At 43.3% G+C, this 20,673-nt stretch overlaps 1 protein-coding gene across 1 annotated transcript in view; it reads left to right on the forward strand.

Moving 5' to 3' along the window:
* Positions 1-1,712: 1,712 nt before the first annotated feature.
* Positions 1,713-20,673, forward strand: part of LOC146190935 (cytochrome P450 3A14-like) — a 38,247-nt gene continuing 19,286 nt past the window's right edge. Inside the window, exons 1-8 of the mRNA XM_084601334.1 lie at positions 1,713-1,809; positions 11,329-11,425; positions 12,108-12,160; positions 12,300-12,396; positions 13,199-13,324; positions 14,303-14,540; positions 16,901-17,031; positions 18,512-18,599. Coding sequence (XP_084457460.1) covers positions 1,751-1,809; positions 11,329-11,425; positions 12,108-12,160; positions 12,300-12,396; positions 13,199-13,324; positions 14,303-14,540; positions 16,901-17,031; positions 18,512-18,599 — 889 coding nt within the window. The 5' untranslated portion in view covers positions 1,713-1,750. The remainder of the gene's footprint in view (positions 1,810-11,328; positions 11,426-12,107; positions 12,161-12,299; positions 12,397-13,198; positions 13,325-14,302; positions 14,541-16,900; positions 17,032-18,511; positions 18,600-20,673) is intronic.

Genomic DNA, 20,673 nt, shown 5'->3' on the forward strand with positions numbered 1-20,673 from the left:
CTCTGTCATAATTAACAGAAATTGCAGATTTAACTTGAGCTGAGTATGGCTGCTGTGGCTCTTCACCCTTGGGTGACATGGCGATGAGGGTCCTAAGAAACAGGAAGTTGGACACGCCACATTGTTCCATGCCGGCCGCTGACGTGGATGTTCATTTCCTGCTGTGAGCGGGTCTCCGCAAAAATTACAATACTGCACATAGCTTCGCTTAGGATTTTAATGAAGAAAGCATTTCCTTCTCCTTCCTCTCTTCTACCTCTTCTGTCTACCTCTTTTCTTCTACCTCTACCTTGCGTGTTTAAATACTTGTTATAATTACATTTCACGTATTTCTTTTGTTTGGCATCGTCGCCAGCGACATCGGTCTATTAGGACCCCTCTCCTCGAAATGCGAGAATGAAGGCTTCACTACAGTAAAGGCTAAATTATGTCGACGTCCCAGCCTATAGTGATGTCCTGACCGGGGAAATAGTATCGATGTCGGAACCTACTGTAATATCTCGGATGCACATGTCGCGGAATATCGCGAACGCATCTCGACAAAGCAAGATTTTCACCGGGAGCCTCGAAAGACGTTGAAAAAAAAAAAGAAAGTCTGTAGAAATAACTTCTTGGGAAGAAGGCTTCACAGTATGGCTAACGGAAAAAACTATAAGCATGAGCTTGCACAAGGGACTTGGAAAAATAGCGTCTACGTCCACATACGTGTTTCGTACGACTCTTGTATTAAAGAAACGACTTTCACTACCAGGTAGTATATTTCAAATACTAAGCTTTTCACTGTGATGTATAAAGTGTTCCTTCGATTATCTGTCTCCAGTAGTAGTAGGAGTATAACAAATACGTATGTGCATACAGCGCCCCTCCGCGGTGGCTCAGTGTTACTGGGCTCAACTGCTCAACCCAAAGGACGCGCTATCGAAGCAAGACAGCAAAGAGCAAGACGGCCGTGTGCTGTCTAATGTCAGTACATGTTCAAGAATCTCAGGTGCCCAAAATTCCCAGAGTACCACAACAACGGCGTCTCTCATAGCCTGAGTGGCTTTAAGATGTTAAACCCGATAAAGCAAACCAGACAGAATCGAGTGGCTTAGAGGATCCGCCATTTGCCGGGCACCACTTAAAGCCCACATGCCCGATTTCGTTTCGTCGATAATGTTCTATATTCACTCATGTGCATTGTAGCTGTCCACCGCCCCTAACAGTGACAGCTTGTTCAATAAAATCGGAGCATTTCGTTTGTCTGTTTATGTTACATGGAAAGCCGGGAAATATTTATTAGCAACGTGTTTCAACAGGCGATGATTAAAAAAGAAATGACCATTTGCAACACATCTTCTTCCGATTGTTTTTTAAATTGCAGACAGGATGAGACAATGGGCGATATGAGCATGTAAAGCTGTAACAGACACTGTCATCAGTGTGTCAGTAGAAGCAGCGGGTAGTATTCTTCTCAAGCTTCTACCAACTCATGCTCAGTTTAGACTGGAGAATATTTTCTGTTTGGGCAAAAGCATTCATTTATCTTCTGTTGTGGAGCAGGTGCGCCGAACCGAGTTGAATATCACCGGGATAGGTATAACATAAACAGCGACGTCACACGTCACATCTGACATCCGTAGGAACGCTGGATGTAATTACTCCCGGTCCGTTCACCTGAATATAATCCTGAGACCAGCTGCAGTCTAGATATAGCTCGCTACGAAGCTACATCCGATATCCCAGACTACTACGCTGCCCTGAAGCAGCCATGTCGGCCACGGTGGTTTTGCTCTTTCTCATCGTTCTGCTCCTGGCGGTGTTGTTTATGTAAGTAGCGATTTTGTAACAGCCTTCAAATTCAATTTATGTGGTGCCTGAGATTCATACATTTCTGGCTTGGCTTCCTTTTTAGCGTTCAGTGGAGGCGTAAGAAATGATTACCGCTGCCCGTTGTTAACTTTGTAATATCTGCAGCGTTACTATCAGCGTTCTACAGAGGTGCGAAATGCAAAACGGTGCCTCAAATAGCAAGAAATACAAGCACGAAAGGGTGAAGGTTTAGGGAAAGGGGTAATGTACTTGATATTACATAGCCCAGCATACAAAGGGACAAGGCTCAAAGGCTAACTTCCACTAATGGTTTTATTTGGCGTTCACAGGGTGAGAAGTATAAGCATATAAAGTGATAACACAATGGTCTATGAAGTGTAACATCAAATGCCACAATCTAAAGATAAAATAAAGAAAACGCAAAACACCTAAAAATTTGAGCTTGTGTATGCCTTAGAAAAAGGCGTCTGTTTAATGCAACCTTAAATAGGAATATTTTGATGCAGTGCCAGGAAGTCTATATCAATTTCCGAAGCCATCTTAGCATCACTCAATGTTAGCATGAAATTTCGAGCAGCTAGACAAGGAGGCTATAATGACCACGAAAAAAAAAGGAAAGCTCATTAACTTCAGAGGGCTTTATCATTCGGCCTTATATCGCCCAGAGTAGCTAAATTTATAACTAAATAGCTAAATGCTATAATCAGAGATCTTCGCGTTTTAGCGGTCGGGATTCTCCTTCCGTAACGCTATGGGTGAACTTCATATGCCGCGTTGTGGAGCCACTGCACTGAGCACTAAACTTCATCATTCGATGAGAGGGCGCTGTCGCGTGCAGGCAGGCTACTGCTCCATTGCACCCATTTCGAGGTGCCACCGACTGCACCGAGCGCTGATTTCGGCACGTCTCTGATCATCTTCATAGTGCAATAAGGACAACAACAGAAAAGGCGTTAGCGATGTGTCTGCTAAAAATATCGGCTGACGGTAATCAGTGGCCACGCCTCTAACATGTCGATGATGTGCTTGGTGTTGAACGAAGACTGCGGTAACATTTTCGATTGTGTGCTATACATTCTGGGGTCGAAGACAGTAGAGTGTAACCACGAGACAAACATACGGTGTTGCTACTCTTCTAATGGGTGCTAATTGTGCCCTTTCAACGGTGTAAGCTTCAATCCAAGCAGGTTTTACTAATCAAAATGCTGCATAGCTAGTTTCATGCTTAAATCTTCTGCAGTGAGGCATTCGGCCAACATAGTTTTGTCCTAGTCTCTAATGCAGTTTTCTAATAGAGGGCACTTCCTAACGCCACAAAATATGAGATTCGCAAGAGATTCTGAAAGTTCAGATGCAAATGCAGTTTGGAAAACGTCTAGGAGCCACTTATAAGACCCCCAGTCCTGTATTACTGTTAACTTTTGTATTTTAAACTATGTACCATTGTTCCTTTTGATACACTGTAACCCCTCCCCCTCACACAATGTTCCATGTTTGGAACCTGTGAGGTATTTGTATAAATAAATAAATAAATAAAAACAACATCTGTTTCGAAAGCCTTTTAGGCTAGTTCTACGGTAGTGGTGTAATATTATTACTGTAGTGGTTATTGGGCTAGCTCTACAGTAATACAGGGCAGGAGAGCGGCTTCTTCTCTGCTGGATTAGAGGTCACTAGCTCCATTTTGCGGCGATGGCGGGTGCTCGTTGCGCCGTTTGGTCTTTATTACTGCAGGCAGATGGCGTGTGGCGGTGTTCAACGCACGGCTATGGTCAGCCACGTTCCTTCCTGGGGATGGCGATGAAGTCATTGTCATCAGGCACCACGTTGCCATAGAGCGGCAGGAAAGCTAGACAAAGAGAAATAATTTGCGCTTCTCACTTGCCCGGGTTACCGCAGCCTCGATCGGCTGGTCTCAGAGGGGTAGGAGTTCATTCCCAATAAAAAAAAACATTCATTTTCTTAAAGCCTAATGAATTTACTGGATTAGCTTCGGATTGGATAATGGACTCTTTTCTGGACTGGGTAAAGTCCTAATAAATTGGATTGTGGACTGCTTGGTTGTTCGCTGGATTCTGGTCTGGCTTGTTATATGCATGTGAATTTTGTTGATTCGGTTTTACAGCTACCTCGTCAAACGCATATCACTAATAAGCTAGGCTTTCGCCGTAATTTGAAGACGGCCGAGTGCTCCTACGGGGCTCGATGCTTTCAGCAAAGTTACGGGAACATTACCCTTTACTACACACCTGCGCCTGTAGCGTCCAGCGCTGACCCAATATATGAAACTCCCGAGGGAGTTTCGGGCCCAGAGAAAGCTTAGAAGGATTTTACTAGAACAAGAGAAACGGTACATCAGCTGCGTGATAAAGTAGCGCTGTTTAACTGATTCACTGCGTCAATATTTTCGCTCTGTAAAAGGACTTTTCTTGCAAGTTTCATTTCCAGTTCTTGTAAAAGGATTTCATGTTTATTATGCACAGTGAACTGCTGCTTCACAATTCGCGCAGTGCAAGAATGCGTTTGTGAGTTTCGCTGAATGCTTGAAGATCTGCACAGATAGTGGTGAACAAGGGACCAACTGGTCATATCCAATTGGGTCTAAATAATTACTCACTGCGACCGGACAATACCAAGAATAATCGGGAGAAGATGTTTTCTACATCTAAAATTAATTAATCTGTTTCCTCCTGATACCTAAAAAACAACCTTATCCGAATGCTTTCTTTTGAAATAAGCCGCGAATAATTCAACATTATTAAAAAATTTATTGCCGCCATGTACGAAGTTGACTGTGCATAACATTCTTGTGATGAAGAAAAAACGTTGCATTAGGCAGATGCGCTCGCGAATCCAAAAGCGGTAAATTCAGAGCTTTTTAAAAAAGAGAACATATTTATTTATTTATTTCTCAAAGGTCTCTGATGAGACATTACATGAGGGAGTGGGCGTTACAGAGCAAATAAGTATAACAAAAATCATAATGAGATGTTTTCGATGAGCCGCTTGAAAATTTTGGGGTCGATGATCAAAATGAGATGTTTTCGACGAGCCTCTTGAATATTTTGGGGTCGATGATTGTAGCGACTTCGGTGGGCAGGCCATTCCAGTCCTGTGCGGTGCGCAGGAAAAATGACTGCTGAAAAGTAGTAGTGTGCGCCTGAGGGGACGCACTTATTAGGGCACATTATTATTAGGACATTATTATTAGGACATATTGAGCAACCGTTATCTAGGCGTCACAGCTGCTCCTTAATTTCAAAAATATTAGAAACAATTTGAGACAACCGTTCATTTGGGGTAGTGATTGACATTTAGTCTCTAATTTACAATCCAAGGCCTAACTCTTCACCTTCTAAAATGTATTTGCTCGACAGGGTTGGAGTGAGGGTTGCTAGTTCTGATATTCTCTTGTCATAATAAAGAGCAAAGTAATTGACCCTCGCCCTTTTCTACTTTTCCACCAGCGCAACGGGGACGAGTGTTATAATTAGCAGCTGCAAGGCCTTAGAATATCGTTCCACTAGATTTATAGTGGCTGATACTTTAAAATAATAAAACATAATGCACGTGGTTAAAGAACAAGAAAGACGAAAAGAAATGAATGCAAACAGCAAATGTGATGCAGCACACTACAGGAGGTAGGAACTGCTCTTAGGTAATTTATCACGAACAACTCAAAACACATAGAGCATTCGGCAGTTCGTCACTGTTGCTTTCAGCAAAATTAGGCGTAAACAAATAAAAAAAAGCAAATAAAATCTCAGGTATTCTTATCACAAACCCACAAGAAAAGTTTACTGATCAAAGAAGCAAAAAGAAAACAGAGGATACTTAAGCAGCACCTTAACCTGTACGACGCGACGTCTTTAAGAAAGCCCTTTAGCCGTTCCCCTTCATTTTTGGCTTTTTTATTGCTGTCTAAAAGCAGCCCAGGCTCAGGCTTAGAGGCGCCGTAGTGAGGCGCTCCTGAAATTTTGGCCACACAAGTTTTTTTTTTTAAAGTACGCTGACATAGCAATATACACGGGCACCTTGCTTTTCATTTCCATCGAAAACCAGCCGCCACGGCTGTGATCGAACCCGCATCCTTGGGCACAGCAGTCGAGTGCCATAACCACGGAGCTACGTACTACAGCAGGGCGGCTTCATTTGTGTATCATCATTCGCATAGTTCCATTTTGCTACTCGCCAATCAGTAATCCCTTATAATGTATGCCACCATAACCACACGTACACGTAATTGCACACATTCGTGCACTACCACGTTACGTGAAAGACCACCCCACATAACAATAAAGTACCCATTTACCCAGCTTCGCTAACGGTGAATGTGGGTCCTAGAAATGGCGTGCCCGAGTGTGAATAGTAGGATCCAGGTGGGTTCAATCTCAAAGTAGCTACCTAAGCTGCCAACGCTTCTAGGCTTGTTAATTGCATATGGTTTTTGACGTTATACAGCTGCTTGGCCAGTCAGTTTCTCTCCTTGCAACCTGAAAGATACGCGCTCTTGATTTTTCGCTCACAACAGCTACAACGATATATTTGCTAGAGAACCAGACCTTGTCGCTTTATTATGTCAGGGACAAAGAAACATGGACTAGAAGATAAAACAACAAGAATCCGAAAACAAACCCAAAATGATATAACTCGGAACAGCTCTGCTCTGAGCATTGGTCAATGCCCCTCATTGCTTATATCGCTAAACGCGTTCAGCCAGTCAGAACGTTGTTGTGTAAACAGAAACCATTATATGCAATATCATTAAAATGCCACACCGGAGAAATAATAAGGCATCCTGCTGCGAATTCTGCAGTGATACGCCCTGATGGGTCGAAAGCCCCCACCGTTGTAAAAGAAAAATAAAACCGCATAACCTCTAGGGGGATTCGTACAGGTATCCGCTGCAATATTCGCTACGCCAACACAGAAACCTAAAAACACTGTCACAAACTGCCAGCCTCTCGCGCTGTGCTTTGGACGTTTATATCAGCTCTCACGCGTGTATGCTAGTCAGTTCAAAGTTAAATCCGACATCCACAGACGCGTGATTGTTTGTTCTGAGGACGCGCGATAGCATTGAGCATCAACCTCCACATCTCGCCTTTTGGCTGGTCTGACAGCATTTCAAACGTAGATATTTGTTGTAAAACAGCTTAGAATGCAACCTAAAATGCGATGTATATTTAGATAGGAAAGTTCGATAATTTTTGCACAGGAATAAGTTCTTAAAATGGTAAAAAAGAAAAAAAAATGAGTTACAAACGCATTAAGAAGTTGTCGCTTAGCCGCCAGCTGCAACCCGAAATCATCAGGCAATGCAAGTTGAAAGGGTTGGATTTAAATAATTTTCTCGTAGTTATTGCTTTGTTAAAACAAAAACGCCCGAAAACGTAGCAGCAAAAAATAACGCAGGTTTTAACCGTACTTAAACCTGTGTTATGAGGAGTGAGAGGTTTGTTGTTTCTGACGCTCGCTTCTATATGATGGAGGTCTCAAAGACGTTCGGGTGCAATCTCCTTCCATGGCCAATCTGAACGCAATCCCGCACACACTTGAGCTTTTATGCATGCACCGTATTACGTGATAAACCTGCATGGTGCTCTGTGCAATGCCAAGTGCACATTAGAGATTCCCAGGGGGTCTAAATTGTTCCAAAGCCATCTACTACGGCACCTCTCTCTTCTTCTTTCACTCTAACCTTACCACCTTCCTTTTCTGCGCGGTTCAGGTGTCCACCCCGAAGTATGACAGATACTGTACCATTTATTTTCTATAAATCAATTTAAATTTAAATACATTATCAGCATTGGTTATGGTTTGCTTGACCTTTGCTTGGCTTCAAAGTTACTCAGACGGAGCCAGATAGAACTCAGGGTTGTAAATTGAGATATAGCTTTCGCTTATAAAATGAATTGTATCCGTTGTCAACCGCATTCAGAAACAAATTGCCAATCGATTGCGCCACAGGAGTAACAGAGCCAGCAGATGTTATAGATTCCCTACATGTTGCTAAAGAACGTACTCCTGGGTAACCTCGGTCAAAATAAAAAGCGGCTGGTGTACATGCGATTCCAAGTTCGAATGCGTGGCGAGAGACAAGAGACGTATAGAATCATTATCATGAGAGAATGCAGGAACTCACACAAAATGACGGGAGATGGAAAACACAAACCCACTTCAGTCATCATTTCTGCGAACAAACTTAGAGAAAAGACTAACTTCTATCCCATTGCCAACGACCATCATAAATAGGCGACTTCCATTTCTCGTGTACAACTTGTTGAAAGCATGTTTGTAAATACGCCTCCGTTGTCTGAATTTTGTCAGTATATATTTTTCTCCTCGCTTAAACAACTAAACATCTCGGTAACTTTCTCCCTTTGCTACTTTCCCCTTAAATATTCCTCAACAAAATGAGAACAGAGGAAATTTTTCATGTGCGAATCATTCCTGGAACGCTGAGCATGTTGCTCTCGGCTGAGGTCAAGCGGGCGACACAGCACACCTATAATGGCTCTCGTGGGGACACCAGTATGCTACTGAGGCCCTGAATCTCCAAGCATTCCCCGGAGTGCGACCTTGGATGCAAGATGGTGCAGTGGATCAGCGTCAGGTTCTCATTCCACCAGTTCTTCTGCAGTTGTGGCTCTAAAACTATCTCTGATTGAAAGCAAAAATGGAGAAACCGAAAATGCGAGTTTTATGAGATGCTTACCCGTCCGCACAAATATTCTCTCATTATGTCCATGCGCAGTAACAAGGCTCGCGTGCCATCGAATATCTGGGTGTGAAACCCTGAAACACTGGAGCCACGCCGCCGTTGTTATAGTGTGACGGCACGCACCACGTGATGTGCACATAATAAATAAAACACATAGCAAAAATGTAGCATACAGCCGCAAGCATGGTTTGATCCCACAACTAAGAGCTGTATTAGACGCACAAAGTCATCGCCGCTGCTGTGTCTGATGTTCTGTTCTTAAACGGCCACATTCCTGCGCTTTGTGTCACCGTCTTGAACAATTTTCTTTAATGCGCATGTCGTGAAGAAAAACCATGCAAGCAAATGCACGTGCAAGCCTAAGTTCGAACCAGTAGCCGCATTGACATTGGGCAGCTGGGCGGAGCCACAGGCGCTAGCCACTTTCCGTAGTGCTCAAGCTGCTTCGTTCGTTTGGAACGACAGGGAAGGGAGAACAAATTTATGTCTGCTGTCTACGCTGTCGGCTGAGAGCCAGGACCCTCTGCCACTCCGCATATTTCGACGGCAAAGTTCAATGCTCTCACGCTGATTTACGCTGTAAGCTGGTAAACTGAGCTATATAAGTTTTTTTCTTCTCTCAAGCTTGCGAAAATAAAGACGTCTGGGTGCTCCGCTGACGAAGTGCAAGGGGCACAGTCGGCATAAGGTTAATGTTGGTCAATTTAAAACATGGCATCTTCGATAAAGTTAGAGAATCTTTTCCCACACGCCCTCCCCCAAGTAAAACACATCATTACCGACTCCAAGGGGGCCTGTCGGAATTATGAGCTGGGTTGAATACCTCCTCTAGCCAAGCGCATCCTACAAAATTGCTGTCGGTCCAGCGACCCTCAAAAATGGAATCTCATCTGGGCTCCCGGCCATCAGGGACTCCTGGGCAGGCGGGCCGCGCGCTCTCTCCCCGGGCACTCTAACTTGCTCGAGAAGTCTACTCCAATGCCACGCAATGTCTTATTACATTCAAAGAAATTACCACATATTATAAGGATAGCCACAACCGCTTTCCGGGACCTTGTAAAGGTCTCCGGAGAGCGGACTAAGGGCTCCCTCTCAAAATTTTTACAAATACAATGCTGTGCCCGGCAGTCTTGAAGCACTTCAATACAGACTTTGATGGGGGCTGCAGCCTCTGTGGAGCGACCTTCTCGGGCGTTTCCCACATAGTCTGGACCTGTCCATCCAATCCCCACCGTTCCCAATCCTTCATTACCCACTTTTCTAGGGAGGCCTGGGAGGCGGCGCTGCAAAGCTGCCACGACCTACAGTCCCAGCGGACCTTGGTCGCCAGGGCGCGAGCGGCGTTAGACGCCATTGGGGCTCCGGAATAGAAGCTCCACCCAGATTTGTGAAGGCCTGGGCCAATAGGGGCTCGGTCCAAACACCTCCTTGTAGAAGGAGTATATGAATAATTGTCACCACCACCTAACACCCACCCCCTCATCCCTCTTAAAAAAATAAAATATATAAAACTAATATTTTCTTTTTATATACGTTTACCTTGCGCTTTACGACTGCAAGAGGTAATAAAATGTGTGACATTGCTTGGCTACTTTGTATGGGAAATGTGTACCGCCATTTTCTTCGGAGCATGAAGGACAGCCTTAGCAAAAAGAAAGAAAAGTGAGCTAAACGAGGCTGTCGCCTACTTAAGCAACCGGTGTAAGACTGAAGTACAGCGGTAATGGCGATGGCGGGAGCCCCGCGCTAACGCTTTCTACATTGTCGCTCCAGCGCGGCTGGTCTAGCCCGAGCTACTCCTCCGATCGGCTACTCTCTATTCGAGCTGCGGGCTCAAATTTGTTTCGTATATACTGAATTTGGTCTTCCCAGTTGTGAAGAGCATATTCACGTAACACGTAGTACTACAATGCAGCAGCTGCGGTGCCATTCGCGTGCGTTCGTTTTCTGTTTTTTTTTTTTCTTTTTTTTTGTTTCTTGCAGAGAGAACCTGGTCTGAGCTAACTGTATGTTGCGGAGCGCTTTCATTTCTTTCTTCCTCTTATTGCCACCCATTTCCATTCTCTTCTCTTATTTCTCTTCATTTCCTCCCCGCTTCAATCGCTGGCCAAGCATGTATGTACTGCCGCCCCACGATGAACTAGAATGTGCTCTATTTAATGAATCACCCCGCATAAATTATTTTTAAATACGCAGCGCGCGAACAACTTGAAACTGAACCCAACTATGCCTCTGGCTTCTCGAACAGAAGAAAACTGTACAGCTACAATGACTGTTTCCCGTGGCATGTGAAGAACTCTGGACAGCTGGGTTTTGTGATTAAAGTGACAGCAGGTTTTGAACGATGTGCTTTTGCCGGCTGTTAAATAAAATCGCCCCTTCCCCACCGCAATAGGGAGAAGATCAGGCAGTCTAAGGACAGCCGGTGCAGCGGGGAGTGTGCAGTACGATCCCAGCGTAAATTAACGATTTATTGACAATGTGCCTTGAAGATACTGTCCACAGCGAAGGAGCGACATTGCTCCGAACAATGACAATCATCAAGAAAAAAAAAGGACAATGTTTCGTAATGATGTACTGGCTTCGGTGAACCACAGTTCCGGCCGCTAGAAGTTGCGCTGTGCACCTTTCTGTTCGCTCACAGCAGCATCCATTGCAGCCGCTTATAAGAGTGTGGTGACGCGGGCCCTAATTATAAACTTGTGGCCCTAAAACGATCTTAATTCGGATTATTTTGAATTGCGTTGAAATTTCTTTATCAGCCATTTTTTTTCCTTCCCATTGTGTTACAGATGGCGGTGGAGACATTTTTCATACTTCAAGAGGCTGGGTATCCCTGGTCCCAAGCCGAACCTGATATGGGGGAACCTCATGGAGTACCATGCTACGGTCAGAACTGGAATTTGATCTACTGTAACCCGTATTCACTAGAGTTTGACGCGGCATAGTTAAAGGTCCTGCTCTCGAGAAAATGCGGTTATGTCGGTTTTGTGGGTGAAAAGCACGGATATAGCTCTGGCAAGTCATAGTTGGAAGGTGGCACAGTCGGATACTGATCGATCGGTGGGATATATATAGTCAAGAAGGCGGTCATAACTACATGACTCCCCGTGACGTCATGCGCTTAGTACTGCATGATGATTACCATCAGTGGTATAAGAAACTTGAATTTAAGGCGTTAGTTATTAGGCGAGTATTAAAGTGCACCTACGTAAAAGAGGACATGGAAAGAACACGCAGACGGATTCATGTCATATCCTCAAAGGCAGAGCATACCTTAAGGGCACACATTTTTTATTTTTTTTGCTGTTTCAACATCAAAAATTTTAAGGATAGAAAAAGACATTTAAAAACATTTATTATGCGCAAAATTCTTGGTTTTTAGGGAGGGATAACAGCAAAAAGGAGATGAGGGTAAATAACCATTCTGGATGAAGAAAATGTATTTAGTTATCCCCGATACGGCTATAAACCTTTGAAAACTGGCTGAAGCAATCTATACTGTGTCATTTTTTCATTTGCATTCCTTAACAGTAAAAGTGAGGCTTACCATTTATCATCTTTTCTACAGCACTTGTACGAGGCGGTCGGTCGGTGGATGGAAAAGTATGGTGACACATTTGGGTGAGTCTTGGCGATGTTCATAAACCTTTTCTTTTGCAGGCTAGCAAAATCAATAGTAACTGTACGTTTCTAGAACTTGCTTAATGTATTGCTTCTGGGGTCCGGGACGCGAATGACTGGGGATTCTTCTCTTGCCCAGTTTCTTCAATGGAGATGTTCCGTTCGTGGTAACAAAGGACTTGGAACTGATTGAGCTTGTTTTCGTGCGAAAATTTCAGAACTTTATGAATAGAGGCGTAAGTACTACCTTTATACTATAACATACGAGTGCAATCTGTGGCCACCGCATTACTGAACGGTTCTTTTGACGAATTATGGCTGTCCTGTCCGTCATGGGAGAGTGGTCAGAGAAGTCGGCACTTGGACAAAAAGCCTCCTGCCTCCCCCCCTCCTCGCCATTTTCGTGTCCAGACAGGACTCAGCAGTGGCAAATAAGCGAACAATTAGCTGCAGCAAGCTAACTTTTGCTGTTGTGATAGTAATGGCCTAATTGAGAAGCAATGAGAAGTAGAGATCGAATGAAGAAACGTTAGAAAACATTGCCGACAATTTCCAACTCTCAAGCATATAAAATGTATGGGGAAATAAAAGAATATAGAGTAATTCTGTCAATATGTAATACTTTTCGCTAGGTTTCTTAACACCTTCGTAGAAGAAGAAGGAAAAGGAAAACCTAAATTAACGTCATTGAGACTTTCTCTTCAGTGCTTGAAAGTTAGCAGGTTTACTGAGTCAGAGAACACCTTCGTTGCTGTCGGTCGCGTAGCCCACAGATTACTTATCTCATATGAAGACAGCATATTAGCTGAATATTAGCTTAGACAAACAAGCTTGCGCCTTGGTTTGTGTCATCTCGAAGTAGTTCGATATATTTTCGTCGCGAGCCCTGTCATGCTAGGCAGAATAATGATGGTTAACTACGTTTCATTTTTTTGTTTTTCGTAGTTAACCGTCAAGTTTTGAACACTGCGCGTTACAGCTAACACATTGCTGCGAAGTCTTTTGCAACAACTAACCATACTATTATTCTGTTTTCAGCTAACGATGATGACCGATCAGATGCACCCATACCTCGGCAAGTCTATCATACACGTGAATGCTCCTATGTGGAAGAGCATTCGAAACTCGGTCGCTTACGGTTTCAGTGCATCAAAATTGAAACAGGTAAGAAAACATCAAGGCTAGACTGCGTCATGACCTGCATGATGTAGTATTCCGATTGTGAAGAGTTTCAGCAGTTTTGAAGAAAGGCACGTGCGCCTCCCACCGGCGACAGAAGGCATGCTCCGAACATTTCATAACATGCTGAAGATGAGAAAAGTATAAATGAACCAACCTAAAAAAAAAAATGGCAACCAGAAAATGATAAATGGAGCTTTACGTTTAAATCGAGACTGATTGAAATATGTTCTTCAAAATGTCCTTCTAGAATATATTCTATGACCTCGTCGCTGGTGTCACCTTTCAAGCTTGGAGGCGTTGTCGCGGAGCTGAAACAGTCGGCATATGACATACAAAATAATACACAAGCTGAAAAGTACACCAGCGGACACAGGGTATGTCTAAATGGCACAGAATTATATACACTGCCTACAATTCAGGCAAGAATGTAATGTTAGTTTTTAAAAACAATAAATTACCAATCTCAGTTGATACTGGGTAATGGAAGGAAGAAAGAAAGAAAGAAAGAAAGAAAGAAAGAAAGAAAGAAAGAAAGAAAGAAAGAAAGAAAGAAAAAAAGAAAGAAAGAAAGAAAGAAAGAAAGAAAGAAAGAAAGAAAGAAAGAAAGAAAGAAAGAAAGAAAGAAAGAAAGAAAGAAAGAAAGAAAGAGGGAAAGAAAGAAAGTAGGTTCTAGTTCTCTGTCATTCGGAGATTCAATTATTTGGTGTTTTCGAGGGCTTTTAAGCTGGGATTCTTTCATAAATTTATTATACGTTACGCAATTTTCACCATTTAAACCATTTATGATTCCGTTGTTACACAGTAAATGCTACTTCTAAACCAATCTGGCTCAAGGAAACCGCCACTTCCATTACAACGCGAATTAACAGTGCCTTCCACACAGCGCTTACATGCATATATATAAAGGATGTTGACCTCTACGGCCTTGCTTTTTTTTTTTTTTTGCTCCTGGATGCATAGATGGTGCCATTTTTCGAAGAAGACGTCGACTTCCTGCTATCATCTCTAGACAAGAGCGCCGACACAGGTGAAGAAGTTCAGATGATGCGCAAGTACGAGCAGCTCTCCATGGACTTCGTAGCGCGCGGCTGTTTTGGCATCGATGAGCGTTTCCAAGGGAAGCCCGAGCATCCGCTTTTCGACATGACCCGAACAGCTTGCTGCAAACTGATGACCGGACCATTTCACATGATCGCACGTGAGCTAAGTACTTCCTTCTCGCATTAGGCGAGCCGCAATTGCGATGACGACAAAGCTCATTTTAGCAAACCAAAATCATCTAGCAGCACACATCTTAAGTACGGACAGGTAGACAAGTGGGTTTTGCGCGAAATTAATGAATTGTAAATATATTTCCTCTTAAATGTAAGTTTCTGCAATATGCAAAAGAAACTACGAATACTGCACAGATGATAGCATGGCACTTTCGAGTAATTGAACGAGTAAATCTGCGCGAAAAGGCTGGACGTAAGAAACACACAGGCACAAACAAGGCGTAGACTTCCAACCAGTTTTATTCACGAAACAGCTGGCTTATATAGTCTCTCAACAAAACAAAAACACTATCGAGAAAAAAACGCTCGACGGTTACAACAGCACATTATAGCAGAATCAAAGCGACTGTGGAACCCGAACATTCCCTTCCAGATAATCTGTCTCATGTCTTGATAGTGATACTGACGGTGAACTGATGCAATCGTTACCTTTTTTGGCGATTAGCAAGGCTTCGATGACCTCCCTTTCAGATTTGTCCCTTGCCCTACCGAGGAAGGTGGTTCTATCCAGGTTCTATTCTAGTTGGAAGTCTGCGCCTTGTTTGTGCCTCTGTGTTTCTTACGTCCCGTCTTTTTCGCGCAGTTTTACCCGTTTAATTAATATAAACCAACTAGCCCTTCAGAGTGTATTACTTTCCAGTAACACAGTGCATCGCATTAGAAATTCTAGAGCATTTGTTTAAATGTGATATATAACCTTTATTCAAACTGAAATGTTATACCAAATTTATATGCATAATATGAAGAGGAAACAAAGGTTTGATTAAGTCCTTCGTTAAAACAAATTACCTTATGTATTTTCTTATTCACAATTTTGAGGTAATTGTAAAAATATATAAATACAATAAATGAAAACGCATCCCTGGAAAGGTCAAGTAGCTTAAAAGAGCTTGCCGTCAACTTAGCTGCGTGCACTCATCACACCGTATTAGGATGGAAGCGCCGATAGGCAATGCACAAAAACCCACTGTTTAGTAAGCTCGTATAAATAAAATATTGCTTTAAGAAAATCAAGGTAATTACTAAAAGGTGCTATGCAAACAAAGGGGAGATCGTGACAAGAGATGGAGTCCAACGAATTGTGACGCTTAGAGAAACAATGATAGCAGCCAAGTCACGAAACCTTATTTCATTCGCAAATGGCCTCCGATACGTTTTTGGTGGAGTTGCTTCGAATTAAACACGTGGTTGCACAATGCACACAGCATTCTTTATCTTCACGCAAACGGTTACTAGACACCAGCTTTGCTCCCGCTCAAGCTGCCAGGCGTACCTTTTGGAGCATACATGCTACATGCCCGTCGCTTTATGTTATCAGGATGCACATAACGTGTGTGGCTAGTGCTGCTAGAAAAGGCCGCGGATCGCATCAGTTTTCGCGCGCCGGATAACTGCAACTTAAATTTCATGTCTCTTTTTAGACGGGTCTACAAAAACGGGTCATAAATTTCCTCGCAAATCGTATCCGCTCCGCCCTGCGCCATAAGCGGTCCCTATCTTCGGCATCTGTAACTCGCGCAGGTGCAGTCATGGTCTGTGCTTTGTTAACTAAAGTCCTAGTGCACTGGTTGAAGGGAAGAGACTGTTTTCGCAGAGGAGCATAAAACATTCATGTGCTCAAAACGACAGGTCGATGGGCGACTAGGTGGCATTGCAGAGCGCCCATTTCAATTTTTCACCGTTTTCAGAGGTGTCTTTATTGCCGTTTGTGCCCTCGTCTGATTGGTAGAAAAGCTGGAAGTGGAAGTGGGGGCAACAGAACTGACATCCAGTTCCGATTTTTTCACCAATCAGGTGACTCGAATTGACAAAGAAAACGACATTACTGAAAACCACGCAACACGAAATGCTGACCAGGGTCAGTAATGCAGTTGAAACCTTCGTGATCTTTCTTGAATTCCTCAGGAGAGGCACCTCAAAGAGTTAGTTCTGGAGTTTCAAGAGTTATCATTCCAAGTACCTCATGAAAAATTGATGGAAGCAGATTAGTGATTTCAGAATAAAGAGTGCCAAATTGGCGCGTGCATTTGATGCATGCGGCATGGTCAATCAAAACAGAGCCGCAGCCAGGGAAAGCTTACGTTCGCCGGCTCCTGAAGTAAGCAATATAACATTTATATTATTTGAAACACGCGTAGTTTGGGCTTTCAGTTTGGCCTTTGCAAGTAGCAGTGCAAAGTTCACTAGAAAGCAAGTGCCCTTAAGGGCTGTCATTTTCTTTGTTTTAAAAGCCCACATATTTTAAAACAGTAATAAAAAATATTCTGTCATTATTTTTCTGCAGAGAGCACCACAAGCCTGGGTCCGATCATGAATCTCGTCTGTCGGCTTTCACTTTATATGGGAGACTTTGTCTTTGACACAGTGACAGCGCACACGGCAAAAATTATTGAAATGAGGAAAAAAGACCCTTCGGTAAGAATTCAAGTTTTGATTTGCCCTTTATTGCTCTGGTAATAAGCAAAACAGAACACGTGTGACTTGTGTTGCATACCGCATGCTTACTTGACTCCTGGATGAAATGAGTCCATCTATATTACTCCTAATTAGCTAACTCCTAATGACTGCATGTACGTGACGTGTGGATGACGAGGCGGCTGCCTTTGGTAACTGTGCTGGAATTCCTCGCTCTGGTGCTCTTCGATAGCAGCGAAATGAAAATGAACCTAAATTGAGTACTACATCTTCATTCATTGTGCCGTTTGAAACGTTCTTGCATTCTGTGTCGTGCACAGTAACAATTTTATAGAATTTATAAAATGTATTCAGTGTAGCCTGAAAAAGTCGAAAATAGATGCAAAGAGTTGTAGGAAAGGTTTTTGCCTAACCGTACTTAGGAGAGTGAACTTTTCCTGACCTTCCGACAGTGATGAAGGCAATCAAACATCGCTGCACAGAGCGGTTTTTACACAATACTCGAAACCCTCGAACTTAGCTTAGTGAAGCACTGTTTCATGACAAGCCAGCTATCACATTTGGCATTTTGCGTTCGCCACAACTATGTGCCACTTCGTAGGAAAGCGCATGGTGCAGGAACCGTTTTTAAACCGGTTTTTAACATTTTACTGATGTGACTCTGAAGTAGCGTCCGGAAACAGGCTTATTACTGCACATTTATTTAACATTCTCTTTCAAATAACGTGATAGAGTTAAAAGCCTCGTTCTCACTAAACTACATTATCGTTGTCGGTGCAGCGTGGTGGGCGTCGGCACTGTCGTCGTGTTCGAAAATAACGCGCAATAGTCTGACATGTACCACTCGCCAGGTGACATGGACATGTACGTTCGGAGGACTGTTTAATTATGTCAGGTGGCCTTTAACGCAACGGGGAGTCTCACTGCTCTACACTAATGAGTATGTGTAGGATAAGAGAAGCACAATTTAAAGATGGCTGAATTAGTGAGAAAATTAATGGACAGGAAGCGGGATCAACTAAGAAAACCTGCAAATGGGAGTCGGACGGTATGCTGTCCCGTCAATTTTTGTGCAGTTGACTTCTTGCTTTGCTGCATTTAAGACAGTCCGGCAACTTTGTGTGGAGTGTTTGTTTTTGCACGCGAAATGCCTAGTACGAATATAGAAGCTTGATGTACACGTGGCAGTATTATATTCCAATCTGCCACTTTGCATAGGCAGTGAAGCAAGCGAGGAATTATTTCTGCGGTTATCTGATGAATTTTACAATACTGAGTAGATGTTATATACGCCATCAAATGATTGCTACAGTGGAGTGGAAGGCACGAGCATGATGTGAAGCCTTTTGCTAAGCTACTCAGACAGGCCAGAATTCTTTACCTTGGGACAATAGCTTCCACTTTATTCCATAAACTTCTGAGGTGGGCTGTGGTAACTTCGAAACTTGAACATGATGAAATCTTTTTGGGGGATCCACAGCTTCGAAGACCTGACATCCTGCAAAACCTTCTAGACGCAGAATATATCGAGGGCGAAACTGACGCATCGGCAGCACAAGGCGATAATGGTGAGGCTGATTTTTTTTTTTTTTCACGTAGATAGATATGCAGCATAGCAATACCAATTGAGCCAAGGCAATTTCTGCTCTTTCTGCGAGCTTGGAAAAGCAAAAAGAGAACGGCGCAGAGCAAAAAACGAAAATACAAATGCGCAAAACATAACTTAAGATAGATAATACCGACATGATTTTACCTGCAAGGGAAGTTGATATTTCAAGAGTCAAGTTGAAAACCAGAGGATGATACACCGCAACATTTCCGCATATTCTCAATGACTGAAATATAGTAAATTGATATTTCAACATCTGCATGCAGTGCAAAATATAAAACCGGGCTTAGCTTTTTTTTGTTTTTCATAGAGTAAAAATTAGTATTTTTGTCAACTAAATGCATCGCGATACTTTTGAGACCCGGCTCTAAAACGTTTGACTAATTCGACAACAATGCCGCAGGTGCAGAATCCATGGAAGGGGATATAGAGCCGTTAAAATCTTGTGCCTAGCTAATTTTACGACGTGTACCACAGTTTAGTGAGTGTAATCCAAGTCGCATCACTTCCCCCTCTTTATGAGCTTTAATAAGGTGACAATGTGAACAAACTCGATTTAATGTGGTGGGCATCTGCCAATGGTTTCTTGTACGCGTAATAATGATGAGCAATAAACCCGGCAACGGCGGAGCGTTTCGGGGACGAAGTTCTAGACGCTCGCGTACTATGCGTTGACAGCATACGTTAAATAACTTTCCGGAGCAGTCCAATACCCCAGTGTTATCCCCGTTGTTATCCCCCGTTGTTATCCAGTGGGTTGGTCTGGGATGATAAACCACATATACCGTACATCATAATATAAAGGCGGCTAGCTTTGAGCGAAGAATCTCTTACTTCATTAAGTCTTGCAGAAATGTCATAATCGTCTCTGTACAGACCAGGAGCCCCATTATCGACACACATGGCCGCCGTTCGGCGCCATTGTTTTCTCTGATTGGTTCTCAGAACAGTCACGTGTTTCAAATTTGTGGCACGAAATTTCGGTGTGTCAAAAGGACCTTTCGCGGTGACGAAAAAATGACGTGAGCGTAGAAAAGATTTTTTATCAGCGGTATTCATGATGCATGGAGGGTATATATAAAAAACTGCGGAGGGAAAACAGAGGTATACATGATAGAAAGAGAAGCCCAATGTCAAGAGCCGACTCCTGAAATTTGGTTGGCTGACGTTGTGTGGCGGTAAATACCGCATTCATAAACATTTAATGATGACTTCAAAATGACGTTTCATTACTCAGAGGACGTTCTGCCATTACTGCAAGTGAGCAAAGTTGGGCGCCGCATTTTGAACCACTTGATGCGGCCGCGATAACTACATAGCGAATTCACGTGCAGTGTAGGCGGCTGTTAACTCACCGCAATTTGGTAGAGCGTTTGGTGGGTGGTGAAGTAAGCTGACACATCTTGTAATTGCATAAAGCACTGAAACGACGTAATAAGAGAACTTTTCAGATGCGTCATCTTTGAGAGGATTAATAATGAAGACGCAGATTTAGAGCTGCATGAGGGTCGTAGAAAACCTCCCGTTGCAAATGCTTTGCTCTCATAGAGAGATACCATCGATCCACGCTGTCGTTGCCAAGCGCAGCAATGCGGCGCGCTAACTCAAGCGGTTGATCTGCGCGAGACGAGGCATTTCAGAGAGCAACAGAAGGGGAAATTTTTGGGCGAGTTGTAGGTTGTTCATGATGATTTTGTGGGCGCTCTTTAACACAGAGACAAAGGAAAGAAGATAAATAAAGGCACCAGTCCCGTGGTTTCTTCTCTTTGTCTCTGTGTTAAACAGCGGCCACCAAACCATGAATTTCAGAGAGCACCGCCATGCTTTCTAATTATCTGTTTGATCGGTTCGTGAGTACAAACTGCATGAGGGGCCACATGATTCAATGCTTGTGCAAGAACTTCGCGTGACAGGCAGCGGGGGATCAACAAAGACTTTCTTAAACGTCAGCCCTAAACACTGCCTTTTTTGCCTTGCACTATGCACTGCAATGTTAATGAATTGAACAGCCTTTCCACGATCGGCAAAACAAG

The sequence above is a fragment of the Amblyomma maculatum genome, chromosome 4, assembly GCF_055883805.1.
Source record: "Amblyomma maculatum isolate TAMU_Amacu chromosome 4, ASM5588380v1, whole genome shotgun sequence".
Taxonomy (NCBI): Eukaryota; Metazoa; Arthropoda; class Arachnida; order Ixodida; family Ixodidae; genus Amblyomma; species Amblyomma maculatum.